Here is a 13666-nt window from a genome sequence, read left to right as displayed (position 1 = left end):
TCTTTGGCCTCTTGGCTCAGACCGAAGCCTCACAGGACTCAGGGTGCCATGAGGGGTCAGGCAGCTTGGGCCGAGGCTTGGGCTGGACAGCGAGTTAGTGGGTGAGCGGGGAGTTGGCCAGCTACAGGGAGGTGGTGCTGTCACACACACGCACACACACAGAGGTGTGCACACACCCCACTTTCTCCTACACCTCCAGGCTGTCTTTTGGACAGAGGGTCTTCCAGGGAGCATCATGCCAGACTGGCCAGCTGGGTCCTTCCACCCCAGGCAAAGGTGAGGTCAAGAGACAGGGCTCCCACATTCAGGAGAGGAGGCAATGGGGATTTTCTACCAGAGAGCCGAGCTGCCCAGGCCGTCTTGTCCCCCCTCACCCGTCCTATTGAACGTGGCCAGAGGCTGAGCCAACCTCGGCCACCTTCTGGCGCTGGACCGGTTCCGGCACTTTTGTTTAGAGTTAAGGCTTGCGTGTGCCTGTGGGATCTAGGGGCTCCAGGAGGGTGGCAAGGACCTTGTGAGGTGCTGTTTGTGTAGCATGGAGTGTTAGCACGGTGGATACTTAAGATGGTGGATGGAATGTAAGAACGTGGCTTGTGCAGGGTTACTGGGTCGGGGATCATATGAGCAGTATGGGAGTTATAAGTACAGAGGAGGTTCAGCTGAATAGTAGGTGGGAGGTATGCAGTGGGAGGCGGTGTGCAGCTGGGGGGTCACACGAGCAGTGTAAGTGTTGTGAAGACCAGAGCAGATGAACGTGCCTTGGGGGCTGTGACTACTGCTGCACCCAGTTTCTGCTCAGCCATGGTGGGGCTGTAGGGTACAAACAAAGCTGGGGGCAGCTCTCTGACTTTAGTCAGGGAGTGGCAATTCCTTCTGACATTTGAGCAGACCTACTGGGGACACAGCTTTTCCGGGCCCATCCCTAGCTGGGGTGGTGGGGGAGAGTGAATGGCTGAGGCTGGAGGAGGGGCAGCTCACCAGCTGGATCCAATTAGGACTCCTACCAAAAGCAAAACAGGCAGACACACCCCAGTTCCCGGCTACTCTCCCCCTCTCTGCGGGGGAAACTGAGGCAGGGGAGAGTAGGAGATCTGGAGCCCTGAGGCATGCTGATTCCTAGCCGCAACCCCACCCTAGACAGCTGACAACCGAGGCCAAAATGCAAGGTCAGCACAGGCAGCCATGATCATCAGCTGACCCAGCCTCCTTCCCTCTCATTGCCATACCCTGTTGCATTCCCTGAGAACTGCCCTGCAGGAGGAAGAGGCCCGTAGGAGGTCTGATTCTTCAGATGCTGCTCATCCTTGGTCGCCCAGCTGTCTGACTCTCCCTAACACAGCACCCTGTGATGCACCTCTCAGGATATGCAGGAGTGGGTGGGGAAGGATGGGCTGAGTGTTCCTCTCGTACCAGGAGGTGATAAGGAGGACTTCTCATAGGGAGGATAGAGGCACTGGGGTAGTGGGTCCCGCATCTGGCAGAGAACAGAAGGGGACAGCAAATCCCCAGGTTCTCCCTGAAATCGGGCAGCCCTTCCCCGCTAACGGCTGAAAAACGTGAAATAGCCCACTGTAGTTGGCAGACTCCTCCCTCCCTCCAAGAACTGCCTTGACTTTGGGGGCTTGCGCCTTAGGTGCATCCCAGGGGTATTTTCCAGCTACAAGTCCACGTGGACAAGTTCAGGTTTTCTCGACTTTCGTCTCATCTGGATTAAGGGGGGACTTCTCACCTCTTTCCCTCCCCCAGAGTTTGGGACCAGGACCCCCGAGGGAGGGGCTTCCCGCGTTCCCCCGGGTTGGAGTGCGGGTCCCTCCCCGACTGCAGCCCCCGCCTCCTCTCCGCCACCTCTCCTCCGGGGCACCTACCTTCCCAGGAGAGCAGGTGGAGGGGACTGCGGACGCCCGAGAGGACACAAGAGCATCTCTGCGCGGCTCCTGCCTGGCGCGGCCGCGGCGGGCCCTCGGGGAAGGAGGGCAGGGAGAAGTCCGGGCTGTGCCGTCCGCCCTTGTGACCCGGTCAGGACGGGCTCCACGAGGCTGGGCGCCCGAGGAGGAAGAGGGGGATCGGCGGGGCCGGAGAAGTGGGGACGAGGGCGAGCGCTGGGAGCAAGGACCGTGAGAGGCGCGCGGGGCCGGCAGGCGTGCGGGCGGAGTGTGTCTCTCCCTGTGATCTGGCCCCTGGGCCGGACTGGGGTGGAGGGCGGGGGCTCCGGCCGGCTGGGGCGCGAGAGAGCTCCCCGTCGGGGTGCGAGCGGGCGGGCCGCGGGGACGCTGTGGGCCTTGCCGGGGGCCGGGTCGGCCGCGAGGCGGCGCCGAGAGAGGCGGTCCAGGGTCCCCAGGGAGACCGCTCCGGTTTCCCAGCTGCTTCCCCCGCCTCCACCGCAGGGCTGGCGTCGGGCGGGGGCGGGGGCCAGCGAGCGGCACTCAGAGTTTCCAGCGACATTTCCAGCGGGTGGGAAGGGAGCCGCTGCTCGGCGGAGCCAGGACAGAGAGCAGGAGTGATTAAAGAACCCGGGTCGAGCCAGCCACTGATACGGGACCCGGATGCAGACAGGCTGGGGCCGGGATAAGGTCGCTGCACGGACAGAGTGGCCTAGTGGGCCGAGTTAAGGCCCGACCGTTTCCCTCCTCTCTTGAAGACAGAGTTTGATTGCGTGAGTGCGCGTCCCAGGCGTGTGCACACAGAAACACACACACACACATACACACACACACGCGTGCACTGGCCAATGGGCGGATGCTCACACACGTGCAGGCCCCGCGGAGGACAGCCGCGGGAGGAAATTGGACCGAGGCAGCGGCCCGCTGGGCGTGTCGCGCCCCTGAAGAGGATGAGGGCGAGGTCCCTTTGGCAGGGATGGGGTTACCGGGGTCTTGGTGTTCCCATACACCGTATTTGTTTTGATCTTGCTGCTTTTCCGTTGTTCCCACTGCTTTGACACCGGTCCCAAGAGCCCGGGCCCATTGGCTCTCATCCCCTCTGGCCATGCCCACTACCCCTTCTCCCCTGTGTGAGAGAGCCTCTGTGCCGGCACAGAGCCTGTTATAGTGAAGGTTTGATGAATGCTTTACTATTAATGAATGCTTACTGCTAGTGGACAGACTCTGGGATGCTACTTCTTAGTCCTTGGCTTGGCTCTGAGACCCCATGCCCCAAATCAACTAAATCGTACATACCTGCCGGGCAATCTCAGATCTACTTTGGAAGCGATCAATTATAGATTATGAAAATATGGAACCATTTGTTAGGACCTACAGGGAGTTAGGGAGCTTCCCTAGTGGCTCAATGGTAAAGAGCCTGCCTGCCAATACAGGAGAATGGGTTGGATCTCTGAATGAGGAAGATCCCTTGGAGAAGGAAATGGCAACCCATTCCAGTATTCTTGCCTGGAAAATCCCATGAACAGAGCAACCTGGCAGGCTGCAATCCAGAGAGTCACAAAGAGTCGGACACAACTTAGCAAATAAACGATAACTAGGAGTTAGACTGGTACTCTGAGGCCACCATGCACTTCAGAGTGTTTCCCATTCAGTACAAAAGTTGAGAAGGGAATGGAGAAAGATGAAACCTTATTTTTAAATCCCTGCCATCACAGATACTATTAGCTATATCATTCCCTGATTCAGGTTAAAAAAGCTGTCTGCTTTGCGGTGAACCAGCTTGAAACAATCTCACATGTAAAGCGCGGAAGGAGGGGAGGTTTAGGTTAAGAAGCTAGAGAAAGAGAGAGGCGTGCCACCTAGCTTCCAGTGTCTGCAGGGCTGCCGCGTGGAAACTGTCTGGCTGCACTGGCAGACCTGGCACCACTGGGTACATACTCCAAGGCAGATCCAAGGTCTCCAAGAAAGAGCTTTTAAATGATTTCAGGAGTTCCAAGTCTGCCAATTGTGGGGAATCTTCATAAAAGTAATTATTGCACTGAGTACCCACTCCAGTATTCTTGCCTAGGAATTTCGACAGAGGAACCAGGCAAGCTACAGTCCACAGGGTCACAAAAGACTCGGACAGGACTCAGCAACTAAACAACAGCAGGGAGCTGAACCAGATCACTTTGAAGAATCTCTGATTCTCCAGGAAAGCTGTAGGGACGGGCATGGGCGGGGTAACCTCTGCCCACAGCAGTCAGCGTCAGAGAGGAGGGAGGAGCTTTGAGAGTACCTGAGCGCAGGCGGCAGTGCATTGCCCTTCCCCTAAGGCTCGGACACCTACTCACCCCCAGGCACCACCCTCTTCCCTCCTTGAGGGACAAAGCTTGTGCCCATCTCCCTTGTCACCAGTTTTTTCCCCACCTGTCAGGATCCTGGTGATTAAGGGCCACATCTCTTTCGTGTTCTTCCTTGTTCTCCAAAGATGGTGAAGCTGACGATCTTCCTACTCCAGGAATCCTGGCCATACCCGCTTCTCACCAGCAGCAAGCTTCTCTTATTCTCTAGGGCTCTGACCTGGACTCCAAGATAAATATTTAATGTAGAGGGTGCAGCTGAGCCGACAAAGGTCCCCAGCTTCCTGTTTCTCACAAGGGGGAGGAGGCAGCCATGGGCGAGGAGCGGGGGATTGGCTACCAGCCTCATCTCTATAGGAATGGGGAGTCCAGTAACCAGCTTTGTAGGAGGCAGTGGGGGAAGCTCTGCCGGAGACCTGAGCTGCTTTGACTTCTGCCTGTCTGCTTCAGGTCCTGCTGGGCTTATCACCTTCTGTCTCAGGTCAGAACCTGCTGTGCCATGGTGCCTGTAGGAATCATTCTCCTTCTGAGAGTCAGAGGCTGTGTACTTGGACCAAGGAGGAGCTCCCTCCAACCCACAGCCTCATGGAAGAGAGGATGAGCAATCGGTGGGAGCACAGAGTCTAAGGAAATGAACTGACGCCTCCTTTTCTGCTCATCTTTAGGGAGAAGAATCCTTTCTCTTTGAAAAGTGGGAGATTAAAAGGAAAAGAGTCGCGACATCCAGAGATTCAACCCCAAGCCAGGTGTCTGATTTCTCAACTCCTCCTGCCAGCCTCAGCTCGCTGGCTGCTGGCCTGATGGGGCAGAGAGCTGGCATGGCTCAGGGAGAAGCTGAGGTTAGGGAGGGCCATCCCAGGTGACCGGGCTGTCGTCAACAACAGAGCAGATTCCTTTCATCCCAGTGCACTCTCTCCTCTGGCGACTGCCTTATCGCCTGACAGGGACCTCCCTCCCTCTGACTCTTCCGGGGCTCTGGCACCATCTTTTGTCAGGGGGGCTGCTGCCTGTGTCTTCTCAGAGCCACCTGAGCCATAGTAAACACTGTTACATAACCGCTCTGTTTTTTCTAGCTATCTGATCCTGGTTGGCCGCGTGCCCCGCCCCCACCCTGCCCCCTGAGGCCGCCACCTTTTGTTCCATGGATTATCCCCCCACGGCCCCCATGTCAACTGAGGTCTGTCCACACCTGCCACACTCAGGGATGATTAGCCAAGAGACTACTGGTAGATGTTATGCTCTTTACATGGAAGGGGAGAAGAGGGTAGGTGTTCATACAGGAATGTGGGTGGCTCTGAACATCAGCCTCAGTCACCAAAAGAAAGGATGAATGGAAAGAGCATTTAAGTAGCTTTTTAATGTAAGTGAATACGGTGAGCGGAGAATTCAGTTTCGTTTCTCAAGTGAGAAAAAGTCAGCCAGGCATCCCAGAAGACATAAACCTGAACTCTCAGCAACGTGTGTATCTGCCTGTGGCTGATTTATGTTGATGTGTGGAAGCAACTGTGGAGTCTTGCCCCAAGGCCACAGGTGCGAGGCCTTGCCCCAAGGCCACAGAAGTGGAGCCCAGAACAAAGGTCACCTCTGAAGCTGACTGAGCCCCCGTGTAATCTTGCTCAAAGTCCCCCTGATCATCACCAGCAAACTCCCTGACCCATATTAGGCAAAAATGGCCACCCCAGTGCTCATCCTATAGCATCCTAACCAATCACCTAAAGCTGGCCTTTTGGCAGGAATTTTGTCTTGAGGCTATAAAAATTGGCCACTAACCCACGAAAAGCATTGGCTTTCCCTGGTCTGTCAGGAGGTCGGCCCACTGCGTTTTCAAGTACCCACATTATCTCTGCTCTTTGTTCTTAATAAACTCACTGCCTTCTGAAATGCTCTGTCTGGAAATTCTTTTCCAACCCATGCTAGGACTGCCTCAACAGAAACCAACACAATATTGTAAAGCAATTATCCTACAATTAAAAATAATTTTTTTTTTTTAAAAGAAGACCCTGAACTCTCAGTCCTTGAAGAGTGTCTGGTGCTGGGAGTCTGGAGTCTGAATGTCACAGTCAGATCAGCCCTTAACAGCCAAGTGGCCCCCTGGCTCTGTGCCTCAGTCCCCCCATATTAGACGGAGGAAGAGCATCTGCTATTCCTTCTTTTCCTCTCCACAGGAATGAACAAACTTTGCTATAGAGTCTAGTTAGGCTATGAGCAGGTTTTAATTTGTGCTCTCAGAAGAGTGTTTTCTTCCTGCCAGGGACATTGAGCAAAGCAGACCAACCAGAATGGATTAGCATAGAAAGCCCTGTTCCTTTTGAGGATTTTGGACTTCTCTACAGGGCAAGGCCACGGTGACCCATTAGTGAGGAACTGAAAACAAGTCACATCAGAGACAGGAGTACAGGTCTGCACTGTTTCATCCCCTGGACTTCATCTTTTTTTCTCCTGGGTCCACACCTGACTCCAGCTTTTGCTTATGTTGCCAGCCAAGTTCTACCAGAGCTTCTATGAGGCCAAACAGTCATGGAAGCAGGAGCAACAGAAGGGGAACACGAGTGACCCACTGTGGGTCTTGGAAGACCCTCTGAAGCTGACAGTGGTGTGGCCTAACTCAAGTGTGCTAGGGAAAAAATACCCATTACAGGTCAGTTGTGGTCCTCGTTGGAGCCTGGTAACCACAGTGAATGGATCCCCTGGGACAGAGAATGAGGGCTTTGGGCCAGCTTGGCACAAATCTTTCCATAGCGCACACATGATGTAACAGCCATCTATTCAAGGTTCTCAGAGTCAGCCACGTCCAAACCCTGAAGGCTGAGAGAGAACTCAGACTTTTATCCAATTATCTAGTCTATCTTCAGGGAGGCCTTTACACTGACATCACACTAACGACTGTTCTCTCTCCCCCTCCTTTTATAGATGAGCAAACAAGCACAATGTGCAGATGGGATGTCTTTGAGAAGAACTGAGCTGGATGAACCTCTTTTAGTTCTCAGGACAGAAAAGCAGAGCGAGTGGCTGTCAGTTCTTCAGAGAGATTTTATAAGGGAAAGATAAATAAATGATGACCTCAGAGGGAAAATCCAGCCAAGTTAACTCAGCCACAAAGAAGGCACACAGACCAGGAGCTGGAAAAGTAGGTCTGCATGACTCTTTCCCAGCAGGTAAACTGAGATAAGGGAGATAAGGAGGCTGATCTGCTGGCCAGTGGACACCACGAGGTAAGAGGTCTGGCCTCCAAACATAGAATGACCTTGTCTTCCCACCTCCTCGAATTCTAAAATGAACCTTCTCCTGAAGCACAGCCACATTAAAAAGAATAATTTTACCAGTGTTAATCCCCTGTATCAAAATGGAACAGATTTTCTTTCTAAAACCTGAAAGTTGTGATAAAAAGATCAGGCAATTACATAGAGCCGGCAAGAAAGTCAGATTGGATCTAGATGTAGTGAGAGGTAAATAGAAATTTGCATTTGAGTTCTTAATTTTCAGGCTTAAAAAAAATGTCTGTTCAGCTGGGTGCTCTGTGATGACCTAGAGGGGTGGGATGGGGTGAGGTGGGAGGCAGGTTCAAGAGGGAGGGGATATAGGTATACATATAGCCAATTCATGTTGTATAGCAGAAACTAACCCAACATTGTAAAGTAATTGTCCTCCAATTAAAACAATACCCTATGAAAAATCATTATGTAAAATAATATTAAAAACAGAATGTTTATAACTGAATCACTTGCTGTACAACAGGAATTAACAACATTGTAAATCAATTAATAAAATAAGAAAAAAAGACTGAAATAAGGGCAAATATTACCTTATTTTACTGAGGATTTGGCTGAGGACATTGTTAAGTCAGGATGCTGTTGAGATTGCAAAGAGCCCAACATGCATACTTGGCTCTTTCGGAATGAGCAATCTGGGCTTGTCTTCCAGCCCCAAAGCTGCACTGTGGTCCTTGCTGTGTCTGTACTGACGGTGAAATCACCTTACTCAGGCGTGGTCGGGCCTGACTGACACTTTCTACCTCTACTGCCATAACTGATAGAATCTCCTCACTGATGCCTTTTCTAGTCTAAAGAGCCTGTCCCCTAACCCCCACCTGGCCAGAGGAGTTATTTTTCTTATGAATCCACAGCACCTCCTGTTATTTCTACTTCCCAGAGGAATTAAAAGCTGGCCTGACACTTCCTTTCTTAGGGGTTCAACACTTGACTCCTCTTTGGCTTATTTGACTTCTCGCAAGATGGAATTCATTTGTGTCTATTATTAGGATCAAATGCAAAGCTATCAAACTGCTCTAATAGAAATTATTTTTATCTTTTGTAAAGACTGTGTGTTTTCTGGGATGTCTTTCTTCCTTTTCTTCAAGTAGCGGCCTCTGCCGGAGATGCCATAGAAGGAGCTGGGACTTGAGAGTGAGTTGGCAGAGGCCGAGTGCCAGGAAGGAGACCAGGATAAGGAAGTGGGTTCTGAGTGGGAGGAATAGAACCAACACCACAGCCAGCAAAGCAGGTTGAAAACGAGAGAGCTGAGGAGGTCAAGGAAAGAGGTTCCTTTTATTGTGATGGGACTCCTTTACTTGAGAGGGGAATTAGCAGAATTAGCATTACCAGAGACCAGACCAGACATCAAGCAGCAGCCTTCCCTTGACTTACAGAATTACTGAATGGATAAGAGCCCTGGAGGAGTTACCCCATGTCCGAGGTCAGGGGCAGTGGCCGAGAGTGCCAGGCTACGACGGCGCAGGAACGGCCGAGAAGAGCTACCCAAGTCCGAGGTCAGGGGCGGCGGCCAAGAGGACCAACCCCACGTCCAAGGAGCGGTGGCTGCGAGGGCACAGGAGGGCCTAGAGAAGCTATTCCACGTTGAAGGTCAGGAAGGGCAGCGGTGAGGAAATGCCCCTCATCCAAGGTAAGGAGCAGCGGCTGTGCTTTGCTGGAGCAACCATGAAGAGATACCCCACACCCAAGGTAAGAGAAACCCAAGTAAGATGGTAGGTGTTGCAAGTGGGCATCAGAGGGCAGACACACTGAAACCATATTCACAGAAAACTAGTCAATCTAATCACACTAGGACCACAGCCTTGTCTAACTCAATGAAACTAAGCCATGCCCATGGGGCAACCCAAGATGGGTGGGTCATGGTGGAGAGATCTGACAGAATGTGGTCCACTGGAGAAGGAAATGGCAAACCACTTCAGTATTCTTGCCTTGAGAACCCCATGAACAGTATGAAAAGACAAAATGATAGGATACTGAAAGAGGAACTCCCCAGGTCAGTAGGTACCCAATATGCTACTGGAGATCAGTGGAGAAATAACTCCAGAAAGAATGAAGGGATGGAGCCAAAGCAAAAACAATACCCAGCTGTGGATGTGACTGGTGATAGAAGCAAGGTCCGATGCTGTAAAGAGCAATATTGCATAGGAACCTAAAATGTTAGGTCCATGAATCAAGGCAAATTGGAAGTGGTCAAACAAGAGATGGCAAGAGTGAATGTCGACATTCTAGGAATCAGGGAACTAAAATGGACTGGAATGGGTGAATTTAACTCAGATGACCATTATATCTACTACTGCAGGCAGGAATCCCTCAGAAGAAATGGAGTAGCCATCATGGTCAACAAAAGAGTCCGAATGCAGTACTTGGATGCAATCTCAAAAATGACAGAATGATCTCTGTTCGTTTCCAAGGCAAACCATTCAATATCACAGTAATCCAAGTCTATGCCCCAATCAGTAACGCTGAAGAAGCTGAAGTTGAACGGTTCTATGAAGACCTACAAGACCTTTTAGAACTAACACCCAAAAAAGATGTCCTTTTCATTATAGGAGACTGGAATGCAAAAGTAGGAAGTCAAGAAACACCTGGAGTAACAGGCAAATTTGGCCTTGGAATACGGAATGAAGCAGGGCAAAGACTAATAGAGTTTTGCCAAGAAAATGCACTGGTCATAGCAAACACCCTCTTCCAACAACACAAGAGAAGACTCTACACATGGACATCACCAGATGGTCAACACCAAAATCAGATTGATTATAGTCTTTGCAGCCAAAGATGGAGAAGCTCTATACAGTCAACAAAAACAAGACCAGGAGCTGACTGTGGTTCAGATCATGAACTCCTTATTACCAAATTCAGACTGAAATTGAAGAAAGTAGGGAAAACCACTAGACCATTCAGGTATGACGTAAATCAAATCCCTTATGATTATACAGTGGAAGTGAGAAATAGATTTCAGGGCCTAGATCTGATAGAGTGCCTGATGAACTATGGAATGAGGTTCGTGACATTGTACAGGAGACAGGGATCAAGACCATCCCCATGGAAAAGAAATGCAAAAAAGCAAAATGGCTGTCTGGGGAGGCCTTACAAATAGCCGTGAAAAGAAGAGAAGCGAAAAGCAAAGGAGAAAAGGAAAGATATAAGCATCTGAATGCAGAGTTCCAAAGAATAGCAAGAAGAGATAAGAAAGCCTTCCTCAGCGATAAATGCAAAGAAATAGAGGAAAACAACACAATGGGAAAGACTAGAGATCTCTTCAAGAAAATTAGAGATACCAAGGGAATATTTCATGCAAAGATGGGCTCGATAAAGGACAGAAATGGTATGGACCCAACAGAAGCAGAAGATACTAAGAAGAGGTGGCAAGAATACACAGAAGAACTGTACAAAAAAGATCTTCAGGATCCAGATAATCATGATGGTGTGATCACTCATCTAGAGCCAGACATCCTGGAATGTGAAAGTCAAGTGGGCCTTAGAAAGCATCACTACGAACAAAGCTAGTGGAGGTGATGGAATTCCAGTTGAGCTATTTCAAATCCTGAAAGATGATGCTGTGAAAGTGCTGCACTCAATATGCCAGCAAATTTGGAAAACTCAGCAGTGGCCACAGGACTGGAAAAGGTCAGTTTTCATTCCAATCCCAAAGAAAGGCAATGCCAAAGAATGCTCAAACTACCGCACAATTGCACTCATCTCACACGCTAGTAAAGTAATGCTCAAAATTCTCCAAGCCAGGCTTCAGCAATATGTGAACCGTGAACTTCCTGATGTTCAAGCTGGTTTTAGAAAAGGCAGAGGAACCAGAGATCAAATTGCCAACATCCGCTGGATCATGGAAAAAGCAAGAGAGTTCCAGAAAAACATCTATTTCTGCTTCATTGCCTATGCCAAAGCCTTTGACTGTGTGGATCACAATAAACTGTGGAAAATTCTGAAAGAGATGGGAATACCAGACCAGACCTGCCTCTTGAGAAATCTGTATGCAGGTCAGGAAGCAAGTTAGAAGTGGACATGGAACAACAGACTGGTTCCAAATAGGAAAAGGAGTACATCAAGGCTGTATATTGTCACCCTGCTTATTTAACTTATATGCAGAGTACATCATGAGAAAGAAATGCTGGACTGGAAGGAACACAAGCTGGAATCAAGATTGCCGGGAGAAATAGCAATCACCTCAGATATGCAGATGACACCACCCTTATGGCAGAAAGTGAAGAGGAACTAAAAAGCCTCTTGATGAAAGTGAAGTGGAAAGTGAAAAAGTTGGCTTAAAGCTCAACATTCAGAAAACGAAGATCATGGCATCCAGTCCCATCACTTCATGGGAAATAGATGGGGAAACAGTGGAAACAGTGTCAGAATTTATTTTTCTGGGCTCCAAAATCACTGCAGATGGTGACTGCAGCCATGAAATTAAAAGACACTTACTCCTTGGAAGAATTATGACCAACCTAGAAGGCATATTCAAAAGCAGAGACATTACTTTGCTGACAAATGTCCGTCTAGTCAAGGCTATGGTTTTTCCTGTGGTCATGTATGGATGTGAGAGTTGGGCTGTGAAGAAGGATGAGCGCCGAAGAATTGATGCTTTTGAACTGTGGTGTTGGAGAAGACTCTTGAGAGTCCCTTGGCCTGCAAGGAGATCCAACCAGTCCATTCTGAAGATCAGCCCTGGGATTTCTCTGGAGGGAATGATGCTAAAGCTGAAACTCCAGTACTTTGGCTACCTCATGGGAAGAGCTGACTCATTGGAAAAGACTCTGATACTGGGAGGGATTAGGGGCAGGAGGAGAAGGGGACGACAGAAGATGAGATGGCTGGATGGCATCATTGACTCAATGGACGTGAGTCTGAGTGAACTCCGGGAGTTGGTGATGGACAGGAAGCCTGGAGTGCTGCGATTCATGGGGTCACAAAGAGTCGGACACGACTGAGGGACTGAACTGAACTGAACTGAAGAGCCCTGGAGAAGGAAATAACTGACCCCAATATTTTTGCCTGGAGAATCCCAAGGACAGAGGAGCCTAGAGGCTACAGATCATGGGGCTGCAAAAGAGTCGGGCATGAATCAGCAAGAGCCAAATACAAGTGCCTCCACCCGGAAACATAGGAAATAAAGACACAGGGAGCCAATAACGTTAACATTTAATTGAAGTGTGTTTTCTGCTTTTTTTTCCAAGATGACTTCCACCATACAGTAAGAAAGTTCTAACAAATTAATTTTTTGTTCACAAAAAACTTATTAAATGATTTCTACTAATAAATAACATTTACACCATTTGCTTTAACATAACAGAAAGCAAGAAAAAGCCAGTAATCTCTAAGCACAAGCAAATAATCCATCATTCAGAAAAGCCTCAAAAAAATACACCACCAGCTAGTCTCATATGTCTAACTGTCTCATTTAGGAAGCAAAGCCCAGATCCTTTCTTGGAAAAACGCCTGCTGACATCTCTACTAGGAAACACAGCTTTGGGTCACAGTGCGCTGAGAAAGGAAGTGAGGCATTCGTGATGGTGTCTCCAAAAAGTTTCTCTGACAGACAAAAATCCTATCTTTGTTGCCACAAACAAAATCTACAGTAGACCACCTCCTTATTACATGCACTTCACTTTAACATGCAAAAAAACATAAAGTTATTTGAAGACAGCTATGTTAAGGGAGTGAAGGGAATCGGGGCAAAGACTTACAAAAAGGCAGTGTGCATGGCCCTCCCTTAGGGCTGCTCAGAGGGATGGTCCACATCCATGTCCTCCCTTCTTGATCTTAAGCCACCTGGACTGCTCATGAGGGTGTAGAGAGGAGAAGACACATAACCCTGTCTTGGACAAAGGTGTTATTTAGCAAGTCCTGCCAAGGCTGCTGGGGCGTGAGGCCATGGCCTCCCTGGAGGGAATATACTCTCCAGGATCATCTTTACCTTTGTGACTCCATAGATGAAGGCAGCTAACTGACCCCATTCAATGTGGTTGGCTGGACAGAGGCAGGTCAGGTCACAAGTCTCAAAGTCATGTAGGCTTCCTCTTTCGCACTCTTGTCAATGGCACAGAGCTCTCCTGTGAATACAGTTCTCTGCTGGACTCAAGAGGAATGACCCTGTTTTTCGACTACACGACTTTCTTCCCCTACACGCATCTGCTCTTTCTTATGACTCTCCTAGGAGCCTTTG

At 49.7% G+C, this 13666-nt stretch overlaps 1 protein-coding gene and 1 long non-coding RNA gene across 17 annotated transcripts in view; one reads left to right on the top strand and one right to left on the bottom strand.

The window, feature by feature from the left end:
• SORBS3 (sorbin and SH3 domain containing 3) overlaps positions 1 to 4397 on the bottom strand; it is a 29128-nt gene extending 24731 nt beyond the window's left edge. For 9 of the 16 annotated variants that reach the window (XR_015169998.1, XM_086416213.1, XM_086416215.1 and 6 more), the window contains exon 1: positions 1866 to 2172. Coding sequence is in view for 13 of the 16 variants with exons in the window: in XM_086416213.1 (XP_086272339.1) it covers positions 1866 to 1921 (56 nt within the window). In the remaining 3 variants the exon portion in view is untranslated. Of the gene's footprint in view, positions 1 to 1865; positions 2173 to 4289 lie in introns of those variants that run through there. The other 7 variants (XR_015169999.1, XM_086416214.1, XM_086416218.1 and 4 more) reach the window with 1 other exon arrangement.
• On the top strand, positions 120 to 6103 carry LOC147367322 (uncharacterized). Its single transcript, XR_015170017.1, has 2 exons — positions 120 to 276; positions 4888 to 6103. It is a non-coding gene; the product is annotated as an uncharacterized LOC147367322 (long non-coding RNA).
• Positions 6104 to 13666: the final 7563 nt, after the last annotated feature.

This window comes from Bos grunniens, chromosome 8, assembly GCF_055505025.1.
Source record: "Bos grunniens cultivar Pamir isolate PY7600 chromosome 8, Bosgru_T2T1.0, whole genome shotgun sequence".
NCBI classification, from domain to species: domain Eukaryota; kingdom Metazoa; phylum Chordata; class Mammalia; order Artiodactyla; family Bovidae; genus Bos; species Bos grunniens.
Note: the sequence above shows the minus strand (reverse complement) of the source record. Positions and strands in the feature narration are given on the sequence as shown.